The 22,772-nt window shown below is 47.9% G+C and overlaps 3 protein-coding genes across 7 annotated transcripts in view; 2 read left to right on the top strand and 1 right to left on the bottom strand.

The window, feature by feature from the left end:
- The window catches only part of UFC1 (ubiquitin-fold modifier conjugating enzyme 1), a 34,164-nt gene extending 21,923 nt beyond the window's left edge, over positions 1–12,241 (bottom strand). The window contains exon 1 of one of the 2 annotated variants that reach the window (XM_084867265.1): positions 12,105–12,241. The gene's annotated coding sequence lies outside the window, so the exon portion shown is untranslated. Of the gene's footprint in view, positions 1–11,096; positions 11,782–12,104 lie in introns of those variants that run through there. The other variant, XM_084867266.1, reaches the window with a different exon arrangement.
- Positions 2,930–22,772, top strand: part of PFDN2 (prefoldin subunit 2) — a 32,820-nt gene continuing 12,977 nt past the window's right edge. Inside the window, exon 1 of the mRNA XM_084867269.1 lies at positions 2,930–2,952. The gene's annotated coding sequence lies outside the window, so the exon portion shown is untranslated. The remainder of the gene's footprint in view (positions 2,953–22,772) is intronic.
- Positions 12,213–22,746, top strand: DEDD (death effector domain containing). Of its 4 annotated transcripts, none has more exons than XM_084867261.1 (6): positions 12,216–12,353; positions 13,799–13,916; positions 20,611–20,999; positions 21,159–21,266; positions 21,651–21,797; positions 22,247–22,746. In XM_084867261.1, the coding sequence occupies exons 3-6, from the start codon at positions 20,675–20,677 to the stop codon at positions 22,621–22,623; spliced, it is 957 nt and encodes a 318-aa protein (XP_084723387.1). In that variant the 5' UTR covers positions 12,216–12,353; positions 13,799–13,916; positions 20,611–20,674; the 3' UTR covers positions 22,624–22,746. The 4 variants fall into 4 exon arrangements, with proteins under 4 accessions (XP_084723385.1, XP_084723387.1, XP_084723386.1 ...); XM_084867260.1 differs by having other exon boundaries at positions 13,799–13,831; XM_084867259.1 differs by lacking the exon at positions 13,799–13,916 and having other exon boundaries at positions 12,213–12,353.

Below are 22,772 nucleotides of genomic sequence, written 5' to 3' on the forward strand. Positions count from 1 at the left end.
CTTAAAGAATACCCTTCAGCATTTCATGTAATCCTGGTTTGATGGTGATGTACTCCTTTAGCTTTTTCTTGTCTGTGAAGCTCTTTATCTGACCTTCAATTCTGAATGATAGCTTTGTTGGGTAGAGTAATCTTGGTTGTAGATTCTTGCTCTTCATCACTTTGAGTATTTCTTGCCACTCCCTTCTGGCCTGCATAGTTTCTGTTCAGAAACCAGCTGACAGTCATATGGGTACTCCCTTGTAGGTAACTGTTTTTCTTTTGTTGCTTTCAAGATTCTCTCTTTTGTCTTTTGCCCTTGGCACTTTATGATGTGTCTTGGTGTGGTCCTCTTTTGGTTCCTCTTGTTTGGGGTTCTGTGTGCTTCCTGGACTTGTAAGTGTATTCCTTTCACCAGGTAGACAAAGTTTTCTGCCATTATTTCTTACAATAGGCCTTCAGTATCCTGCTCTCTCTTACTTCTGGCACCCAAAAAATCCTGATGTTGGTACGCTTAAAGCCATCCCAGAGGCTCCTTACACTATCCTCACACTTTTGGATTCTTCTTTCTGACTCTCTGGTTGGCTGTTTTTTGTTTTCTCATCTTCCAGATCTTTGGTTTTACTCTTGGAGTATGTTGATCTACAGTTGAGTTTCTATATATTATTTCAGACAGGGTATGCTTAATTTCTAACTGGTCCTTTTCCATTTTTTTTTTGTATTCTCATTAAGGTCCCTGAAGGTCTCTTCAAGTTTCTCAGTGGTTTTTAGAGTAACCTTATAAATGTGATTCTGAACTCTGTGTTGTCTAGTAGTTTACTTTCCTCTCTCTCCCCCATTTGTGACATGCTTCTATGTCTCCGCATTTTGGTTGCCTGCCTGTGTTGATGGAGTGGCTGTGTGTGGTCGGTGACCTATAGGGACCATAGCTCAGCTACCGCAATCACCAGAGGTGGTTGGTCTTAGCACACCCCTTTGTGGGCTGAGTGCAAAGTCTTAGTTTAGTTAAGCCTTGATTGCTGTGGTACACTGGGAGGAATTGACCTCCAGGCCTATTGGCTGTGTCTATAATGGAAGAACTACACAGGGCCAGCTGTGTCTATAATGGAAGAACTACTGTGCTGCAGACATGCTGGTGCAGGCCTTGTTTCAGTGGGGCTTTGGTGCTCACTGAGCCTGTCTCCCAAATGTGTCACTTATGGATGTGAGGTGCTGAAATCTGGTGTCTCACACTGACCACCAGGTACACTGGCTTCTGGATCTCCAATGGGGTGCAGTTCAGCTACTGTCTGAGGCCACCCTGCAGGAGCTACAGCGAGAACCACAGTCCTCTCCTCCCTGCTTGGAGCTTGGAGGCTTTGGAGCTGTCTGTACCAGGTTACAAGTTTGCTAGGTCAAACTGCAATAGAGGACATTCATATGCAAAAGCCGCTGCTTAGAGCTTGGGTGTGTTTGTTGATTGTGCAGGGCGGAGTCTCAGAGCATCACTAGGCTAGGGCGTGGCAAACAGCAAAGACTGCCAGTCGGCAGTTTCTGCCTCTCTGACCAAGTCCCTGTGTCTCGTGCCCCGGCACAACAATTATTCTTTTTTTTTTTTGTAATAATTCTACCCCAACCAGTAAAGTTTCTTTCTTTTTAAAAAAAAATATTTTATTGATTTTTTACAAAGAAGAAGAGAGAGGGACAGAGAGTTAGAAACATCGATGAGAGAGAAACATCGATCAGCTGCCTCTCCTGCACAGCCTCCATTGGAGATGCGCCCGTAACCAAGGTAGATGCTCTTGACTGGAATCGAATCTGAGACCCTTCAGTCTGCAGACCGATGCTCTACCCACTGAGCCAAACCAGTTTCGGCTAGATCTAATTATTTTTAAAATCCATTGTGATTTCTTTGGGGGAGGGTTATTCAGAAGTGTATTTCATAAATTCTTCTTTTTTTTTTTTTAAATATATTTTATTGATCTTTCACGGAGAGGAAGGGAGAGAGCCAGAGAGCCAGAAACGTCAATGAGAGAGAAACATCGACCAGCTGCCTCCTGCACACCCCCCACCGGGATGTGCCCGCAACCAACGCACATGCCCCTGACCGGAATTGAACCCGGGACCCCTCAGTCCGCAGACCGACGCTCCACCACTGAGCCAAACCGGCTTCAGCTAAATTCTTTTTTTTTTTCTTTTTCTTTTTTCTTTTTTTTTTTTTTTTTTTAATATATTTTATTATTGATTTACAGGGAGGAAGGGAGAGGGTCAGAGAGCCAGCAACATCGATTACAGAGAAACAATGACCAGCTGCCTTCTGCACACCCCCTACTGGGGATGTGCCCGCAACCAATGTACATGCCCTTGACTGGAATCGAACCTGGAACCTTTCCGTCCACAGTCCGATGCTCTATCCACTGAGCCAAACTGGTTTTGGCTCATAAATTTTTAATATAAAGACTTTTGAGTTACCTTTTGTTACTAATTTCTAGATTAAGTACAATGAGGGTAAAAAACATACTGTATAATTTCAGTCTTTTGAAATTTGTTGAAACTTGCTTTATAGCTCAATATGGCCTATTTAAAAAATGTTCTAAGTGTGCTTGAAAATAATTTCTAGTTTGCAGTAGTTGAGTATAGTGGAGTATATATGCTTCCTGAATTCAATTTGCTGCTCATATTACTTTTTTTTTTTTATATCTTTACTGATTTATTTTGGTGGGAGGCGGGATCTATTGGTTCTGAGAGACATATGCTCTGTCATGGAATAAAAGCGTGTTAAACCTCCTGTTAAAATGATGAATTTGGGAGGATCCAAGATGTCTGCACAGGTAAACACCTAACCACAACCGCACACAACAATTTCAATAAAATACAACTAAAATATAAAATGGACATTACCCAGAACTACAGGAAAGTCGACTGACTGGAAATTCTACAACGAGAAACAAGGAGAAAACCAGAAGGAAGAGCGGAGGAGCTGTAAAAGCCTAAGGTACGGAGACACGCTGTGCGCGCAGAGAGGACGGAGCCGGAGAGAACGGAGCCGCAGAGGACGGGGCAGCTGAGTGCCTGGCTGGCGTTCCCTAACAGGAAGGAGATTAAAGCTCCGGACTGTGCTGAACCCCAGACCCGACAGCGCTGAACCACAGTTCTAGGCCAGACCCTTGCTCAAACAGGAGCTTGGGCTGTGAGGTGGAATCCCAGGGGAGCTGCGAAAGGCAGAGCCCCCGGTGGCGCGCAAATTGCGCGCAGAGGACGGACTGTTGACTCTGCTGCTAGATTGCCCTAGCGGGAAGGAGACAAAAGCTCCGGACTGAGCTGAGCCCCAGTTCCGACTGCTCTGAACTCCAGTTCTAGGCCAGACCCCGGGGACCCAGGCTCATACAGAGGGAGACTAGGTTGTAAGGCGGAAACTGGGGAGAGCGGCGAAAGGCAGGGCCCTTTGCCACGTTGCGCGCAGAGAAGGGACGGTTGGCTGTGCCGCGGGATTGCCCTGGTGGGAAGGAGACAAAACTCCAGACTACTCTGAACCCCAGTTCTGGGCTCATTGGGGGAGAGACTAGACTGTTTGGTAGCAGGTGAAACTCGAGGGCACCTCACTCCCAGAGGTGCTTGCAGAAACACTGCGACTCAGGAGCCGCATAGGGCGTGGCTGATGGAAACCAAGGCTGTAGGCTCCACCCTGAAACTCCGCCCCATCCAGGCAGAACACAGAGACTTTTAAGGCTACCAACTCAGGGAAGCTGCGAAAATGCCAAGACAACGAAATAAATCACAAACGAAAGAAATGGAGGATAAAGAGTTCAAAACCACACTTATAAGGTTATTCAATAATCTCCTAGAAAAGGCCAATAAAATAAACGAGACATATGAGGATATGAAAAGGGATCAACTAGAAATAATAAGGGATCAACAAGAAATAATAAGGGATCAAGAAGAAATAAAGAATACATTGTCTGAAATAAAAAAATATTACACAGAGTTCTAAAAACAGAATGGAAGATCGCAAGAATCAAGTCAAAGATTTGGAACATAAAGAGCCTGAAGACACTCCTCCGCAGAAGCAAGAAGGCAAGAGAATCCAGAAAGTTGAAGATAATGTAAGAAAACTCTGGGACAACTTCAAGCAAACCAACATCAGAATTATGGGGGTCCCAGAAGATGAGAGAGCGCAAGATATCGAAAACATACTAAAAGAAATAGTGACAGAAAACCTCCCCCACCTGGTGGAAGAATTAGAAGTCCAGGAAGCGCACAGAACTCCAAACAAAAGGAATCCAAAGAGGACCACACCAAGACAAATCATAATGAAAATTCCAAGAGCAAAAGACAGAGAATTTTTTTAATATATTTTATTGACTTTGAACAGAGAGGAAGGGAGAGAGAGAGTTAAAAACATCAATGAGAGAGAGTCATCAATCAGCCGCCTCTTGCACACCTCCTACTGTGGATATGCCCGCAACCAAGGTACATGCCCTTGACCGGAATCGAACCCGGGACCCTTCAGTCCCCAAGCCGACACTCTATCCATTGAGCCAAACCGGTTTCAGCAAAGAGAGAATATTAAAAACAGCAAGAGAAAAGCAGGTAGCTACTTATAAAGGGGCACCTATTCGATTGTCAGCTGATTTCTCAACAGAAACCATGCAGGCCAGACGGGAATGGCAAGAAATATTCAAGGTGATGAATAGTAATAACCTACAGCCAAAAATATTAGGTCTAGTAATAATTAATGTCATTTTCTAATACTTTTTAAAATCGAATTTATTTAAACAATACAACAAAATTTAATCAACAATATAGTTGCCGTTGTTTTCTACTACTTGTGCCCAACTCTCAGGAAGCATTTTAATCCCTCTGTTGTAAAATTCTTGTGATTTTGATTCAAAAAATTCGGTCAATGCATTTTTGAGGCATTCTTCATTATTAAATTTTTTTCCAAGAAGAAAGTTTTGCAAAGAACGAAACAAATGGTAATCGGAAGGGGCAATATCAGGAGAATATGCAGGTTGAGGGAGAACTTCCCATTCCAACTGGCGCAATTTTTCAGCAGTGATTCTTGCAGTATGCGGTCGTGCATTATCGTGGTGAAGAATTACGCCCTTCCGATTAATCAGCGCAGGTTCTTTTTCTCTTAAAGCTTGGGCTAACCTTTCCAATTGGGCACTATACACTGCACTTGTAATGGTTTGGTTAGATGGTAAAAGTTCATAATGAAGAATTCCTTTAAAATTCCACCAAACACACAACATCACTTTTTTCGCATGCAAGTCAGGTTTTGGCATGGGCTGCGGAGCCTCATTTTTGTCCAACCATTGAGGCTGCCTTTTCAAATTAACATACAGCACCCATCCTTCATCTCCGGTAACAATTTGCTCTAAAAACGGCAAACGGTTTTGACGAGAGAGGAGCGAACTGCAAATTGTGACTCTTTGATTACGGTTGTTGTCGGTCAACTCATGAGGAACCCATTTTCCAAACTTTTGGACTTTGCCAAGTGCACGCAATTGATTGGAAATTGTTTTTTGTGAACAATTTAAAGTTGTCGCAAGCTCTTGTTGGGTAATTTGAGGATTTTGCACCAAAAGACCTTGAAGAGCTTCTTGATCAAAATTGGACACACGGCCTCGACCACTCTTGTCATCTAACGAAAAATTTCCCTCGCGAAATTTCTCAAACCAACGCTGGCATTTTCTGGCGCTAACTGCATCTTGACCAAGAGCACTACAGATGTTTTTTGCAGCCTCACTTGCTTTTCTTCCTAATTGGAACTCGTAAAGCATGCAGTGCCGAATATGCTCTTCATCCGCCATCTTCTTAGCCCTAGTTTTCCAACAAAAACCAAACCAAACACAAACTTTTTCAAGCAAAACTTGTTAATTGCACTTCACACATTCTGTAGATACCACGTGTTTGAAGGTTATGTCAATACAAGTCAACGCCAAGCAAGATTTTAAATGAATGTTTAAAAACGACATTAATTATTACTAGACCCGATACTCTACCCAGCAAAGCTATCACTCATAATCGAAGGCCAGATAAAGAGCTTCACCAATAAAAAAATGCTAAAGGAGTTCATCACCACCAAACCAGAATTATATGAATTACTGAAGGGGGTTCTTTTGAAAGATAAAGTAAATAAAGATAAAAACTATGAACAACAGAGAATCCAAGATGGCTGCTCGGGTGGGCACCTAGCCGCAGCCGCGCGCAACAATTTCAATAGAATACAGCTAAAATATAGGATGGACATTGCCCAGAACTACAGGAAAGTCAACTGACTGGAAATTCTACAACGAGAAGCAAGGAGAAAACCAGAAGGAAGCACGGAGGAGCTGTGGAAGCCCAAGGTGCGGAGACACGTGGCGCGCGTGGCGAGTACGGAGCCGGAGAGGAGGGAGGCCGAGTGCCTGGCTGGCGTTCCCTAGCGGGAAGGAGATAAACACTCCGACTGTGCTGGGCCCCCAACTGCTCTGAACCCCCATTCTAGGCCAGACCCTGGGGACCCAGGCTCATCCAGAGGGAGCTGGGCTGTAAGGCAGTACTCGGGGAAGCAGCGAAAGGAGGTCCCAGAGGCGCGCACACAGCGCGCAGAGAAGGGCCGGCCGGCTGTGCCGTAGGACTGCCCTGGCGGGAAGGAGACAGGCTCCAGACTGCTCTGAACGCCACCTCCAACTCCACTTCCAACTGAACTGAACCCCAGTTTCGGGCCCATTGCGGGAGAGCTTACACTGTTTGGTAGCAGGCGAAAATCGAGGGCACCTTTCTCTCAGAGGTGCTTACAACAAGTACTGAAGGACCCTGAGTCTCAGGAGTCGCATAGGGCGGGGCTGACGGAAGCCAAGGCTGTAGGCTCCACCCTGAAACCCCGCCCCCATCAGGAAAGCTGCCTGCGAAAATGCCTAAACCAAATAGATCACAAACGAAAGAAATGGAGGACAAAAAGAGACTGGATATAGAGTTCAAAACCACACTTATAGGGTTTTTCAAGAGACTCCTAGAAAAGGCCGATAAAATAAATGAGACCTATGAGGATATGAAAAGGGATCAACAAGAAATGCTAAGGGATCAACAAGAAATAAAGAATACATTGTCTGAAATAAAAAATATTCTACAGAGTCCTAAAAACAGAATAGAAGATCGCAAGAATCAAGTCAAAGATTTGGAACATAAAGAGCCAGAAGACACTCCTCTGCAGAAGCTAGAAGGCAAGAGAATCCAGAAAATTGAAGATAATGTAAGAAACCTCTGGGACAACTTCAAACGATCCAACATCAGAATCATGGGGGTCCCAGAAGATGAGAGAGAGCAAGATATCGAAAACATACTGAAAGAAATAGTGACAGAAAACTTCCCCCACCTGGGGAAAGAATTGGACTTACAAGTCCAGGAAGCACACAGAACTCCAAATAAGAGGAATCCAAAGAGGACCACACCAAGACAAATCATAATTAAGATTCCAAGAGCAAAGGACAAAGAGAGAATATTAAAAGCAGCAAGAGCTAAGCAGGTGGTTACCTATAAAGGAGCACCTATACGATTGTCAGCTGATTTCTCAACAGAAACCATGCAGGCCAGACGGGAATGGCAAGAAATATTCAGGGTGATGAACAGCAAGAACCTACAGCCAAAAATACTCTACCCAGCAAAGCTATCACTCAGAATTGAAGGTCAGATAAAGAGCTTCACTAATAAAAAAAAGCTAAAGGAGTTCATCACCACCAAACCAGAATTATATGAATTGCTGAAGGGGGTTCTTTCAGAAGAGAAAGTAAATAAAGATAAAAATTATGAACAACAAATACGTAACTATCAACAAGTGAATCTAAAAACCAAGGAAATTAAAAAAAAAATCTGATGAACAATATTAACTGTTGAATATAATAGAATCAGAGGTATGGAAGGGGAGTGAACTGATGATTCTTGGGGAAAAGGAGAGAGGGGAATGTGGGAAGAGACTGAACATAAACTGTGCACCTATGGATGAGGACAATGGGGAGTGGGGAAAGGGCAGAGGGTGGGGTGGGAAGGGGGGGGAAAGGAACACTTGTAATAATATGAACAATAAAAATTTATTAAAAAAAAATAAAAATAAAATAAAAATAAAATAAAATTAAAAAAAAAAAACTATGAACAACAAATATGTAACTATCAACAAGTGAATCTAAAAACAAAAAAAAAATTTTTTTTTAAATCTGATGAACAATATTAAATGTTGAATATAATAGAATCAGAGGTATGGAAGGGGAGTGAACTGACGATTCTCGGGGAAAAGGGGAGATGGGGGTGTGGGAAGAGACTGAACATAAACTGTGCACCTATGGATGAGGATAATGATGGGTGGGGAAAGGGCAGAGGGAGGGGTGGGAACCTGGTGGAGAGGAGCAACGGAGGGGGGGGAAAAGAGAAACATCTGTAATAATATGAACAATAAAGATTTATAAAAAAAATAAATAAATAAAAAGAAAATGATGAATTTGTCAATTTTTTTGTACTTCTGTTCTATGTAATTTGAATTTATATTCAAATTATATCATATCAATGCATATCAATTTAACTCCATGTCAAATTGAACTTTTTCATATAGAGTGCTATTTATAGTACTGCTTTGCACCTTTGTGTGATATAATTTTCATTTGGCTTATGTTTGCATAATATATCTTTTTCCATTCTTTCACTTCCAATCTCTTTGTACCCTTACGTTTTAGGTAACTCCCAGTATCTTTTCTTAGTCATGAGTGGTTGTTAAAATTCCCAAGATTTAAAAATATATTCATTTATTCATTTATTGCACTAGTCAGTTTGGTTCAGTGGATAGTGTTGGCCTGTGGATTGAAGGGTCCCAGGTTAGGTTCTGGTCAAGGGCACATCTGCGGATTGGTGGCCTGGGCCTCCTCTGCAGGACAATCATGTGATTGATCATGCCCAGAGAGAGGCCCTGCCCACCTGACATAGTCTGATGGTCAGTGGCCTGGGCCTCCCTTGCAGGGTGATGATGGGGCGATGGCTGGGCCCCCACCAATTGCATCGCACTCACCTTGGCTAGCCTGGTGCGAGTGGCTGTTATAGTTTGTTTGTTTTTTTAAATATATTTTATTGATTTTTTACCGAGAGGAAGAGAGAGAATCATCGACCAGCTGCCTCTTGCACACCCCCTACTGGGGATGCGCCCGCAACCAAGGTACATGCCCTTGACCGGAATCGAACCCGGAACCTTTCAGTCCACAGGCCGACACTCTATCCACTGAGCCAAACCGGTTTTGGCTAGTTTGGTTTTTTTGAAGGTCATTCTGCTGTTTAGCCATTTGGTCAATTTGCATTTTACACTTTTATTATTCTAGATACAAAAGCTCAGCGACTGTTATGGCAGAACAACCAGTTGTTATGACATGCTCTGACCACCAGGGGGCAGATGCTCAATGCAGAATCTGGGCTGATGGCTAACACAGCTGCAACACTTGATCTTCTCCCACCTCCGGCAGGTGCAATCTTCGGCAAACATACTGCAATCCCTACACCAGGTGGTGGTGGTATAGCAGGAATGACCACAGATCAGCCGCTCAGGCTCCTAGAACTCTCCCTTTGGACCCTACAGTGCACTGCACCCCTTACCTACTGCCCTGAGTCTCCATATGCAGGCTCGGGGAAAAACCCACAGAGGTGCTTCACACACATAGTGCCGCGGCTGGCCCCTGTCTGTAGAGCGAATGCCGGTGAAGTCCAGCCCCGTGACTGACACCCACATGTGTCTACGGTTGAGCCCTTCCCAACTTCCACCTACCACCTGGCTCTGGCCCCATCTGGAAAGGTCGGCGTCCTAGCACTGAATACCTGCTCCTGGACCCTGCAGAGCGCTGGCCAGCTCCAGTGGATTGAGGGCACCAAGAGGTGCTGGCCTGACCTTTTTGGTTCAGGCAGTTCCACACTTGGGCTGGGAGTTGCGTGAAAAATCACCCCTCTACACCCTCCAGGTACAATCTGCCACGAACAAAAGCAGCATGGAACATTCATGCATGATCAGACTACCTTTACACCAGCCCCCCTGGAACTCTCCCTCGGGCAGCAGGGCCATCTTTCACCCCTTACCTATTGCTGTGTTCCTTTGGATGCGGAACTGAAATGCAAAGAACTCATCTTACCCAGGACATGATTGGCTTCTCCCTCCTTCCTTCCTACCACTCCCAGCTGCCACTTCCAAGCTGGACCGGTCCCCACTTCCGGAGCGAGTCCCAGAAAAAGTGAGAAAATCCCAATCCTATGTGCAGGTCTCCCGTGTGTGTGTGTGGCTGAGCCATCGTGCTGTTCCCAGGCCTGGCCGGCATCCAGGCTCCCACATTCCCCCCACGGTGCTGTGTGCTGACACCTGGTGTCAAGGATGCCCACAGCTCAGCCAGTACTTGCCAGAGGCACATTCCTATAGGCCTACAGGTACTCTCATCAGGGAACAGATGCGGTGTGAATACTCATAGAAACTAGGATTAGCCTGATATTGCTGCTGGGCTCCTGGAACTCTGCCTCAGGCAACGAGATCAAATTTCTTCCCTTACCAATTGCGCTGAGCTACAGAGGAAGGCAGCAATATAAAAGTGGCCACAAGGTGGCGACTGACCATTGGGGTAAAAGTCAGAGAGATGGATCTGAAGAGTGGGGACGTGGGCAAGAGAGCACCCTGCTTTCCAAGATTCCCAACTTTGTACAGTTCACCTTGGAGTGTCTCCAAGCAGTGGAAAGCATCCAGCACAGCCCAAGGTGTCTACTGGGGACCTCCCGGCCAGCAAGGCAGGACCCTAGCTGCAGAAGAGACATTTGGAAATATTTTTTTTCAGGGAGGACAGACTCCCCACACAACTTCCTGGTGGCTCACAGGGATGGGGAAGCTCCTCAACACATAGGCCCAAGTTTCCGATTTCCTTTCAATATGCACAGATCCATCCACCCGGCCACTAGTATATACAGGTTTTTCTATATGCACTGTAAACCTACTTTTGCCCCACCCTGTACCTTGTGCCTTCCCATTCACTCAATTCACTTCTATCTGGTTTCTAACCCACCTTGTCTCTGAAACAGATTTCTCCAAAATTACTAAATGACTTCGTTGTTGCAAAATCTAGTGGACTTATTTTAGTGGCATCTTACCTGATATTATGTTTAACCCTTTGACCAGCTTCCTTGATACTTCAGTCCTGGTTTCCTTCTTTCTCGTCCTTGCCCTTTCTCAGGATGCTCTTTTTGGCTTCCTTATCTCATGGCTTCAGCAACCATCTTGATTCACACACACACCCATCCAATCTTTCTGCTGTGTTCCAGGCCCACATAATCTCATATCCCATTGTCTAATAGATATCCCACAGGTACCTAAAACTCCTTCTCTCCTCCAAAACAACAAATGGCATCATTTTTTCTAAATGTCCAAGTCAGAACATTGGACAATATCTTTAGTCCTCCCTCTGCCGCAGAGCCATTTCCCATCTCTTTTTTCCCATCTGCATGTTCCCTTCCTGGACAGACAACAGCTTCCAAAAGTCCCCGCGGCCCATTGTCCCACTGCACTAGTATGTCTCTGAAATGCTAATGGAACTGCTTACACCTCTGCTCCCACTCTTCAAAGCCTATCCTGTGCTCCGAGGATGAAATCAACCAATTTTCAAGGCCTTTGTAAATCGGGCCCCAATCTCACAGACCACCGCAGGCCGACCAGGCCACCTCCTCCTTCCCAACCATCCAAGGCTCGGCTCGGGCGACACTTCCTTCGGGAGCAGGTGCTCAAAAAGGCAAATGATCACAAAGAACTCTGAGGGAACCTGAGCAGCGCTCGGGGCAGCGGGCCCAGGTTCCCCCAACGTCCGGGTTAACAGGAAGCTCAGAGCAAAGGTCAAGTCCAGGTCGTGACCCTTCCCCCGCGAGCGACAACCGCCTCCTATTCCGCCTTAATGCGTCACGGCCGCCGGCCAGCCAGCCTCGGGGCGGGCCTCGGAGCCGACCCCTCCCGGGCGCCCGCACGCCGGAGCGCGCCCCCTCCCGCGGCAGCCCCGAGGCCGCAGGAACCGCCGCGGCCCGGCTGCCCCAAAGCAAGATGGCCGCCCGCCCCGCGCCCCGCGCCGTGAAGCCGCGCCGCCCGCGGAGGCCGCGCCAGGCTGCCCTCACCTGGCATGGCCACTCAGCTCGCGCCCAACCGCGGGCCTGACGCCGCCGCGAGCCGGCCCGCAGCCGGCCAGGTTCCGGAGGCGCCGCTCCGGACGCAGCCTCTCCCCAGCCCCGCCCGCCGCGCCGCTCCGCTCCCCTCCCCCGGTCCCACGCCCGCCGCGGCGGCAGGAGCCCGGATGCGGCGCCGGGAGACGGCGCGGGGAGCGGCGCGGATGGATCCAACATGGCGGCGCCGAGCCTGAGTCTGGGGTGAGGCGGCGGGCGGCGGGATGGGGAGGGGGCTCCGGCTGGCCGGGCGGGGCCGGGCGGGGCCGCGGAGGGCCGGGAAGGGAAGTGGGGAGGCGGGGGCGACGCCGGCCGGGCCGGACGGGACCCGCGGCCAGGTGGGGGAGGGGCGCGGCCGAGGGGCGTGCGGGGGGCGGCGGGCGGGGGCGAGGCGCCCGCGGGGCGGGGGGCCGGGCGGGCGGGGTGCGGTCCCGCCGGCCGCGGGGTGGGGGCGGCGGGGCCGCGGGGGCCGCGGGGGCAGGAGGGCGGGATTCGGGGCGGTGTGAGACGTGGGGCGGGGGTCGGGCCGGGACGTTCTGAGGGCTGGGCAGGGTTAGATTGGAGGCGGGGGCCCCGAGTTTATTGGGGCGGACCGGCGGGAATGGAGGTGTGGGGACTGGAGGGCCTGTCGGAGGGCCGAGGTAACCAGGAAAGTTTGGGCGGGCGGCGGGCGGGGCGGCTGGCTGCGTGGAGCGGAGGTCGGGGCTGCCCGTGCGGAGGGGCGGCCGAGCCGGGCGCACCAGTCGCGGCAGCTCGGGGGCCGGGCCTGCAGCCTGCGGCGCTCAGGTGCCGGGAGCCTGGAGTTGGCGGAGGGTGCGCCGGGCTTAGTCTCAAAGTTCCCGGCTCACTTTCTCCGCGTGCCCGGGCAGACACGAAGGGAGACGGGAGCGGTGGGCGTCGGAGCTCTGTTGGCGGCGCGAGGGGAGGGACCGGCGTGCCGGGGAGCCTGGTGCCGAGCTGCGGGCCCGGGGTCTGAGGCAGGGGACAGAACCCAGGATGGCGTCTGGAAACCAGGCTTCTTCAGTTACTGCTGTAGCTTCCAGAGCTTCCGTGTGCTGTCTGGGTGCTGGGAGGGAGGATCAGTATTTAGAGAGAAATGTCCCTGGTGAGGTGCCGGCGTCTGAGTGGGTGCTGCCCAGTGGTGCTGCCCGGTGGGTGCTTTGCTGTGTGCGGGGGCCCGGGAGGGTCGGGAGGTCGTTCTGGGCTGATGAGGGACGTGATGGATGCGAAGTGCCTCTGGCTGTAGGACTCTCCCCGTTCTCGCTACAGATGGAAGCTAACGTTAATATTGTATCACAATTAGGTGAGCCTCATGGGACTGGGGAATTCAGGTGAGAATGTGTCAAAGGATAATAGGCTTTCCTACAAGTTGTTGAACTTGGGACCTTTCTTGGCATGAGCTATTGAGTCTGGAAGTGTTTGGAGTTCTTTTGTATGTGAATTGGCTGTTGGAGAGGTAGTGAAGCTTGGTGACTTTGTTAGGTGAGTTTTCTTATTTAGCTTGGAGGGGGTCATTTCCACCAAAATGGCTGTAGGTATTTTTACAATTAACGCCTTGAGTCTTTGAGGTTTCAAAATAAAGCTTGAAAATTGACTCTCTCTCCCCCATATTTGTTTTTGTGTTGTTGCTGGCTTTGACCTTCTGCTAGGGAGACCCCTGGGAAACGAAGTCTCGGGCAGAGGTAAGCCTGGCTTTTTACTGCATTCAGACGTTGGAAGGGAATGGAGATGGCATGAGAACTGCATCGCTGGTGGGGTCAAGGACAGGTAAAATGATTCTGCCCTCCCACACCGAGTGCATATGGTCTGTTTTGGTAACTGGATATAAATAGGAGAGAAAGGAGAAATTAGGTGTGTTGGGGCAAGTCCCCAGCTTTGTTTTTATCTAGCCTTCTGGTTAGCGCAGGAGAAACTTTTTAATCATGTGGAACAGTGCACTAAGCACCACGTCTGCTAAATGGTGCCCTCGGAAGGTTGCTGAGGCACCTTCTGTGCTCACTCTTCCTCTAGTTGTGCAGGACATCATTTTTTAGTTTTTCACCTAACTGCTTCCTGTGGGCTTCTGGGAGAGTCACATACCTTCAGTTTTGTGACAGTACAGTTGTCATCCTTTATTGGGATGAGGCTTGACTTTGCTTGGAAGTAGAAACCTCATAGAGAACCACCAGTCAAGAGGGGATCCAGGGGGTCCTTGGCTGGCTTGGACCTCCCTAAGGAGAACAAACTACAACTCTAAGAAATGCAGCAATTCATAAGAACCAAGTATTACTTTGGGGAAACTATAGGGGGGGACTCATATGTTAGGATCTCAAATGTGGTATCTAGTGTTATTTCAGGCACCGAGACTCGGGAGTTCCTGCTCACCTTCTGTTCTCCTCACTCCAGTGTCTTCACCTAGGTTCTCTGTAACTTACCGAGTGCCCTTGCTTCATTGCCACAGAAGGCTGAGTGTGTTTTGGATTAAGAGGAAGTTGGCCATGTTCTTTTAATGCTGAAGTTAGATAGATTCTTGGAACTCCTGTTAGATTGCTGAGTGAGGGAACTTACCATTCTAGAGCAGTGGTCGGCAAAGTCAATCAACAGAGCCAAATATCTACAGTACAACGATTGAAATTTCTTTTGAGAGCTAAATTTTTTAAACTTAAACTTCTTCTAACACCACTTCTTCAAAATAGACTCGCCCAGGCCGTGGTATTTTGTGGAAGAGCCACACTCAAGGGGTCAAAGAGCCGCATGTGGCTCAGAGCCGCAGTTTGCCGATGGTCCTAATTGATCATTAAGTGGGGGGAGCTGCCTGTTACCCAGCCTCCTGACATTTCTCCCAAGGACATGGCCATGGGAAACTTAGGCCTCTTCTCCATTTTGCTTCATTAAATGAGTCTGACCAGCAGCCTTTTAGGACTTTAAGGATAGCTGTGGGGGGTAAGTGCGGGGTCTTTTGTGTCTGCCTTGCACAGGATGGAATTTCTCTTATCTTCACAGAGGTCTGGATTGAACTAGGTCAAAAAGAGACCTCTCAGATGGGGCAGAGGGAGTACAACCCTCCCACCTGCTGTTCACCTGAATGGCAACAGCAGGTGGTAGAGATCGAGGCGGAGTGAGATAGAACTCTGAGTGCCAGTGGACTTAGGAATTAAGAGTCTGCCTGCCTGGCTTTCCTTTTCTTCTGGAATACTGTTTAATGGGTTTGGGTCAGAGGGACCAGTGGCTTTCTTCTCCAGATCTAGGGTGGAAAGTGACCTGCTGTTATCATGCCCCCTATAGGGAGGGTCTCATTCCCAGCACTGTTGACATTTTGGGCCAGGTAATTCTTGGTAATGGGGGACTCTCCTGTGCACTGTAGTTGCTTAACGGCATCCATGACCCTCTATTCACTCCTTGCCAGTAACACTCCCTTATTCCACCATATGACAATCTAAAATGTCTCCAAATATTTCTAAATGCCCCGGGGGGGGGGGGGGCGGGAATCGCCCCCGATTTAGAACCACTGACTTTGAAACTCTGATAATTTTAGAGACCTTAAATGATGTTGGAATGTAGAACTGAAAAGTGGCTATTTTCCCCTCAAATGTAAGGAGTTAACCCTCAGATCATTGAGGTCTATTATAGAATTGTATCCATTGATGAATAATTAGGACCACAGTGCTTTCCTATATTCTGCCTAATATTCCGGTAGCCTGTTATGTGGGACAGTATTTCTTCATTTCCTAAGGTTTAAGTCAGGACACTGAGTTAGGGAGCTCTGGAGCAACCTGGCCTTTTGATTGGTTGAATGTGAAACCTGTCCACCTGCTTTTCTGGGCTCATCATGGTCAGCAGGTGGCCACAGGGACCAGGTGGGATAGAGAACAAAGTTGTAGGGGTTTTGAGGCGGCTTGGCTTTTCCATGTTGCCTGGTATAAGCAAGAAGATGTTTTCATTCTGTCTCCTCCTGTACCTAGAGACTGCATCAGGTAAAACAAGAGAGGAAGAGACACGGGAATGTGGTCTGTAGGTGAATAGCTATTTTCCCAGCTGTTTCCCATGCTTCAGGTGGGGTATCTCCTAAGTGGATATGGGCTGTATTTCCTGTCCACATATCAGATCCCAAGGTTTGGGGCTAAGTGATTTCAGCATTGACTTCCCTTTTCTTAAGTGGGTGAGTCTCTGTGCTTCTAGTTTAGGATTACTGAGGCAGAGAGATCCAGCTTCTGCTTGCTCTTTAGTTTTCTGAGAACTCATCAGTTTGGCTGTTCTGAAGCAGTTTATTTTTTATTTTTTTAAAATATATCTTATTGATTTTTTACAGAGAGGAAGAGAGAGGGATAGAGAGTTAGAAACATCGATGAGAGAGAATCATCAATCAGCTACCTCTTGCACACCCCCCACTGGGGATGTGCCCGCAACCAAGGTACATGCCCTTGACCGGAATTGAACCCGGGACCTTTCAGTCTGCCGGCTGACACTCTATCCATTGAGCCAAACCAGTTTCGGCAAGAAGCAGTTTGTTTGTTTATTTATTTATTCACTAATTATTTTTTTAATATATTTTATTGATTTTGTACAGAGAGGAAGGGAGAGAGATAGTTAGAAACATCGATGAGAGAGAGTCATCGATCAGCTGCCTCTTGCACACCCCCTACTGGGGATATGCCCGCAACCAAGGTACATGCCCTTGACCGGAATCGAACCCGGGACCCTTCAGTCCCCAAGCCGACGCTCTATCCATTGAGCCAAACCGGTTTCGGCAGCAGCAGCAGTTTATTTTTTAATGCTAAAGGCCTGATGCACGAAATTCATGCAAGAGTAGGCCCCTCCCTCCCCCCCCAGTTGCCAGCACCAACTTTCTTCTGGCACTGGGGACCTGGCTTTGTCTGGAAGATCATTGATCATTTGGAGGGACGCCTGCTCTATTTAGCATATTATGCTTTTACTATTAAAAAAAAAAAAAATATATATATATATATATATATATATATACACACACACACACACACACACACACACACACACACCTTGTTTCCCCGAAAATAAGACAGTGTCTTATATTAATTTTTTCTCCCAAAGTTGCACTAGGTCTTATTTTCAGGGGATGTCTTATCTTTCCATGCGCTAGGTCTTATTTTCGGAGGATGTCTTATTTTCGGGGAAACTTGGTATATATATATATATATATATATATATATATATATCTTAAAATTTTTTTATTTATTTTGGAGAGGAAGAGATAGAAACATCTATGATGAAAAAGAAACATTGATCGCTGCCTCCTGCATGCCTTCTACTGGGGATTGAGCCCACAACCTAGACATGTGCCCTTGACTGGAATTGAACCTGGAACCCTTCAGTCTGCAGGCCAACGCTTTATCCACTGAGCCACACCAGCTAGGACTTACTCTGTTTCTTAACCTAGACTATGTTTCTTGCTCTATGGAATGGACAGACCCACTTATCTTGCTGGCAAGCGGGTGCTGTGGATTGGGTAGTTCTCAGTGTAGGGAGGCTATAGCTGCTAGCTAGAATACATGCATGGTAACTGACTTGCATGTATCTGTTTTTAATGAGGTCTTCTCCCTCTTGGACTTATTTGAGTTTGTTTCTTAATGGGTATTGCTTGTGATGATCTCTTGGAGATGAAGTTTAATCTGTGTGCCAGACTCTATCCATTGCTAGGTATTGGAGATATAAAGATGAATATAACTTAGTCCCTCTACATGAGTTGCTGAAGATCTGATGCTATATACCGTATTTTCCGGCATATAAGATGACACTGTGTTCTAGTAAAAAGCCTTCTCAGATTGGCCAGAGTCAGAGAGGCGTTCTATTAAAAAAAGAACTGGTATTGCCTCGAAAGTGGGGGGTAGTCTTATACAGCGAATATAGGCCTAAACCTATGTTTTAACTGTAAAAATTAGGGGGTCGTCTTATACGCCGGAAAAGGAAAATACGGTAATAAAAGCCTAATATGCAAATCAACAGAATGGAGGAACAATCAGTCGCTATGATGCGCACTGACCACCAGGGGGCAGACAACGCTGGTGCTGCCCACAGGCCTCAGGCCAGCCAAGGCGGGTGCCAGCACGCTCCCCTCTCACCCTCCTTCCACCAATTGCCCCACTGATCACCCCACAAATTGGCCCTGATTGCTGGTTAGGCCTAGGGACCCTACCCATTCATGAATTTTGTGTACAGGGCCTCTGGTGGGATAGTAAGTGCACAGATAATCCTAGTACACTCTGATAAATGGCTTACAGGAACATGAAGTGTTCCAGGGAGCACAGAAGAGGACTATCCCATCATGAGGTGTAGGGACTAAATTTAAAGATGGCATCTGAGCTGACTTTTTTCTTTTGAGTTGACTGTTAAAGGGTGAGTAGGAGTTAGCCATCTGAGAAAGGTCGGTGACGGGAGTGGAATAGGAAGGAAGGTACAGAGAAGTGAAGTATATGTATGTAAACTATAACAAACTAATATTGTTAGAGAATGAAAAGTGAATTCTGCGGCCTGGTCAGTGTGGCTTAGTGGTTGAGCTTCTATAGCACATGCCTGGGTTTTGGGCTAGATTTCCAATAAGGGGTGTGCAGGAGGCAGCCAATCAATGATTTCTCTCATTACTGATGTTTCTGTCTGTCTCTCCCTCTCCATTCCTCTCTGAAATCAGTAAAAATATATTTAAAATAAGAGAGGCTGTTGCAGGAGTCCATGTGAGAGGTTATTGGGGCCTGAACCAGGGCAGTGCAAGTGGAAAGGTTAGGCAGATTTAAGACATACTTAGAAGTAGCATCAACAGCCAAAACCGGTTTGGCTCAGTGGATAGAGCGTCAGTCTGCGGACTGAAAGGTCCCGGGTTCAATTCCGGTCAAGGGCATGTACCTTGGTTGCAGGCACATCTCCGGTAGGGGGTGTGCAGGAGGCGGCTGGTCGATGTTTCTCTCTCATTGACGTTTCTAGCTCTCTATCTCTCTCCCCTCCTCTCTGTAAAAAAATCAGTAAAATATATTAAAAAAAAAAAAAAAAAAAAAAAAAAAAAGAAGAAGTAGCATCAACAGGAGTGCATAATGATGGGGTGGTTGGAGGTTTTGGTCAGAAGGGGGTAATGAGTGTGAGCAACTAGAGTGGAGATGAACGCTGTTTGACCTGAAGACTGGTTGTTGGCTGAGTCCTTGACATTACCCAGGATGATGGAGGAACTTTCTGAGTCAAATGCCAAACTAAAGAAAGAGTAGGGCTGTCACTGGTCATTCACAGGGGGTTGGTAAATGACAGTCAGGTTGGAAGACAGCATATCCAAATGGCGTCTGAACATCAAGGGGGCACAGGTAGAATAGGAGATTACAAGAGTGCTCAACATAGGAGCTTAATAATGTTTCCGGGTTTAAGTCCATGAATTTTACTGAATATTATTCATTAACCTTTCAAGCAGTTATACTTCTGGGCTTGGTTGGATTATAGGAAACCTATAGATACATTTATGGAAAGATGAGTCCAGGCTAGGATGCTTATTTCTTTTCTTTTTAAAAATATATTTTTATTGATTTCAGAGAGGAAGAGAGAGCAAGATACATACATCAATGAGGAGAGAGAATCATGGATCAGCTGCCTCCTGTATGCCCCACACCAGGGATTGAGCCTGTATCCCCAGGCATGTGCCTTGACCGGGAATCAAACTGTGACCTCCTAGTTCATAGGTCTACATTCCAACACTGAGCTATGGAGGGGCGAGGATGCTTATTTCTTTGAATCTCTTTCACAACGATTTACAAAGTTATTTCAGTTGTATTATCTCATTGGATTCTTAATGAGTCTGAGTAGTAGGCAGAATTGGAAATAGTTCTCACTCTAAAAATTTTCAGTTTCTTACTATTCCTAAGTTCATCTGCTACAGTTTCCTTATTAAAGAGTGAATTCTCTACTTCTGCTCAATTTTGAAATGAACTGATTAGGGGGGAGCACAAAGAACCAAGAATAGTATTTTGGAGGCGGGGTGGGGGAGTGGGATACAATTAGGGTGATAGCTAATAGCTACTCCTGCTGGGTAACACCAAGATGGCGTAGAATATTCTCACCCAGGCGAAGTGACTCTAGTTCTCCAATAGAATCTTGGACTTAGGGCACCATCTGTTGTATGTGGAGCTCTAGGCTTTATCTATAATAACAAAAGCATAATGTGCTAATTAGACCTTTGGATGTCCTTCTCGACAAAGCTGCGATGGCTGTAGGAAGGCAGCCGGGAGGCTGCAGAAGGGAGCGGGCCTAAGCCTGCAGAAGTACATCCCAAGGGCTCCTGGACTGTGAGGGGGCAGGCCGGGCTGAGGGACGACCCCCCACCCATGTTTGAATTTTCGTGCACTGGGTGACTAGTTTTTAAATAAACCTTTACTAAGCACTACACTGCCAGGCATTGTTAGCACTGGGAATGTAGGAATGAATAGGACCAGTTTTTGCCACTGATGGGCTCACAGGGTCTTTTGTGTCCTTATAGTGTAGTGGCGATCGCAGCTGCCAAGCAGGGATTCTGGGAAGCATTGCGCACCTGAGCCCCCAGCATGGCGGGGCTAAAGCGACGGGCAAGCCAGGTGTGGCCGGAAGAGCACGGCGAGCAGGAGCACGGGCTGTACAGCCTGCACCGCATGTTTGACATCGTGGGCACCCACCTGACACACAGAGATGTGCGCGTTCTTTCCTTCCTCTTTGTCGATGTCATTGATGACCATGAGCGTGGCCTCATCCGAAATGGACGTGACTTCTTATTGGCGCTTGAGCGCCAGGGCCGCTGTGATGAGACGAACTTCCGCCAAGTGCTGCAGCTGCTGCGCATCATTACTCGCCACGACCTGCTGCCCTACGTCACCCTCAAGAGGAGGAGGGCTGGTGAGGGCACGGGGCTGGGGACTTAGGCGTTGGGCTGGAGGCCCAGCGGGAGGCGGCAGTGGCTCTGGGGGTGTCCAGGACTGTTATGAGGCCTGTTGAAGGGTTAGATCAGGAGAAGGAAGGAGTACATCTTCCCAATGACTCCCTCTCCCCCTACAGTGTGCCCTGACCTTGTAGACAAGTATCTGGAGGAGACATCGATTCGCTACGTGACCCCCAGAGCCCTCAGTGATCCAGAACCAAGGCCTCCCCAGCCCCCTAAAACAGGTGAGTGGGTATTAAATCCCCTAGTGTCCCTTCTCAAGAGGACACCAAACCCCTCATGGCCACACCTTAATGAAAGGACCCTGCCCTCCTACATAAACACATAAAAATGAGGTGAGGCAGCCCTGGCTGGTGTGGCTCAGTGGATAGAACGTTGGCTTGCGGACTGAAGGGTCCTGGGTTGATTCCAGCCAAGGGTTGGGTTATGGGCTACTTTTTAAAAAATGAGGTGAAGCATTGTCGTGTCCCCTGGGTCCTGTGATTGTTGCCACATGTCCTTGTAGGTCACATTGTGGATACTGCGTTTCCTGCTAAGTCTGTATGATTCTTTCCCACAGAAGTGTCTGAGCATTTACCCTACTGTTTCCTCCCCTTTCTCCTGGTCAGTGCCTCCTCACTATCCTGTGGTATGCTGCCCCACTTCAGGCCCTCAGATGTGTAGCAAGAGGCCAGCTCGAGGGAGAGCCACACTTGGGAGCCAGCGAAAACGCCGAAAGTCAGTGACACCAGATCCTAAGGAAAAGCAGACGTGTGGTGAGAAGTTCAAGGGTCCCAGAGGGACACTCAGCAGTGCCAGGCTTCCGTTGGTGCTGTTGCAGAGGGAGGTTTGAGTGGTGGCCCTGGGGGTTGAGAATTCCTCTGTCTTGGTGGCAGAGCACTTGTCAGCTCTTTGTAGTTAACACCAGATCAGAGGGAAGGGTCATGACCTCTGTGCTGTAGGAGGAACCACATCCTGGTATCATGGTAGCGTGAGAATGACTGCCTACTAACCAGGAAAAAACGTCCCAGAAACAAGGTGCTACCTGAGGGGTGGGATACTGTGACCTGGGCATGGCCTGGGTAAGGGAGCCCCCTGCATCAGGGCGCTCAGGAGCCTGGAGAAGAGCGGGGGGACCTGTCAGGTGATGTTCCCACTTTGCTCCTCTGCTGCTGTTTTCATCTTTCTCATAAACTCATCCTCACGGCACCTCTCTTCCCTGCAGACATCAGGCTGCGGGTCCGGGCCGAGTACTGCCAGCACGAGACTGCTCTGCAGGGCAACGTCTTCTCCAACAAGCAGGACCCACTGGAGCGCCAGTTTGAGCGCTTTAACCAGGCCAACACCATCCTCAAGTCCCGGGACCTGGGCTCCATCATCTGTGACATCAAGTTCTCTGAGCTCACCTACCTCGACGCATTCTGGCGCGACTACATCAACGGCTCGCTCCTGGAGGCACTGAAAGGCGTCTTCATCACAGACTCCCTTAAGCAGGCTGTGGGCCACGAAGCCATCAAGCTGCTGGTGAACGTGGACGAGGAGGACTACGAGCTGGGCCGACAGAAACTCCTGAGGAACTTGATGCTGCAGGCCTTGCCCTGACCTTCCCTCTGGGGACTGGGCCCATCACTCACCTCTGGAGCGTACATACTGTCCTGGGGTTTTTTTTCTCTCCCCTTCCAACCAATCACACCCCTACCTTTTTTTTTTTTTTTTTTTTTTTTTAAGGAAAAGACAAAGGAAAATGGAAG

The sequence above is a fragment of the Pipistrellus hanaki genome, assembly GCF_964339955.1.
Source record: "Pipistrellus hanaki genome assembly, chromosome: 18".
NCBI lineage: Eukaryota > Metazoa > Chordata > Mammalia > Chiroptera > Vespertilionidae > Pipistrellus > Pipistrellus hanaki.

Bases quoted from the DNA above. Each gene is read 5' to 3' on its own strand.
- DEDD (XM_084867259.1), top strand. From the start codon at position 20,675: ATGGCGGGGCTAAAGCGACGGGCAAGCCAGGTGTGGCCGGAAGAGCAC. The intron at 21,000-21,158 runs GTGAGGGCACGG...CTCCCCCTACAG, and splicing joins CCTCAAGAGGAGGAGGGCTG to TGTGCCCTGACCTTGTAGAC. The intron at 21,267-21,650 runs GTGAGTGGGTAT...TCTCCTGGTCAG, and splicing joins TCCCCAGCCCCCTAAAACAG to TGCCTCCTCACTATCCTGTG.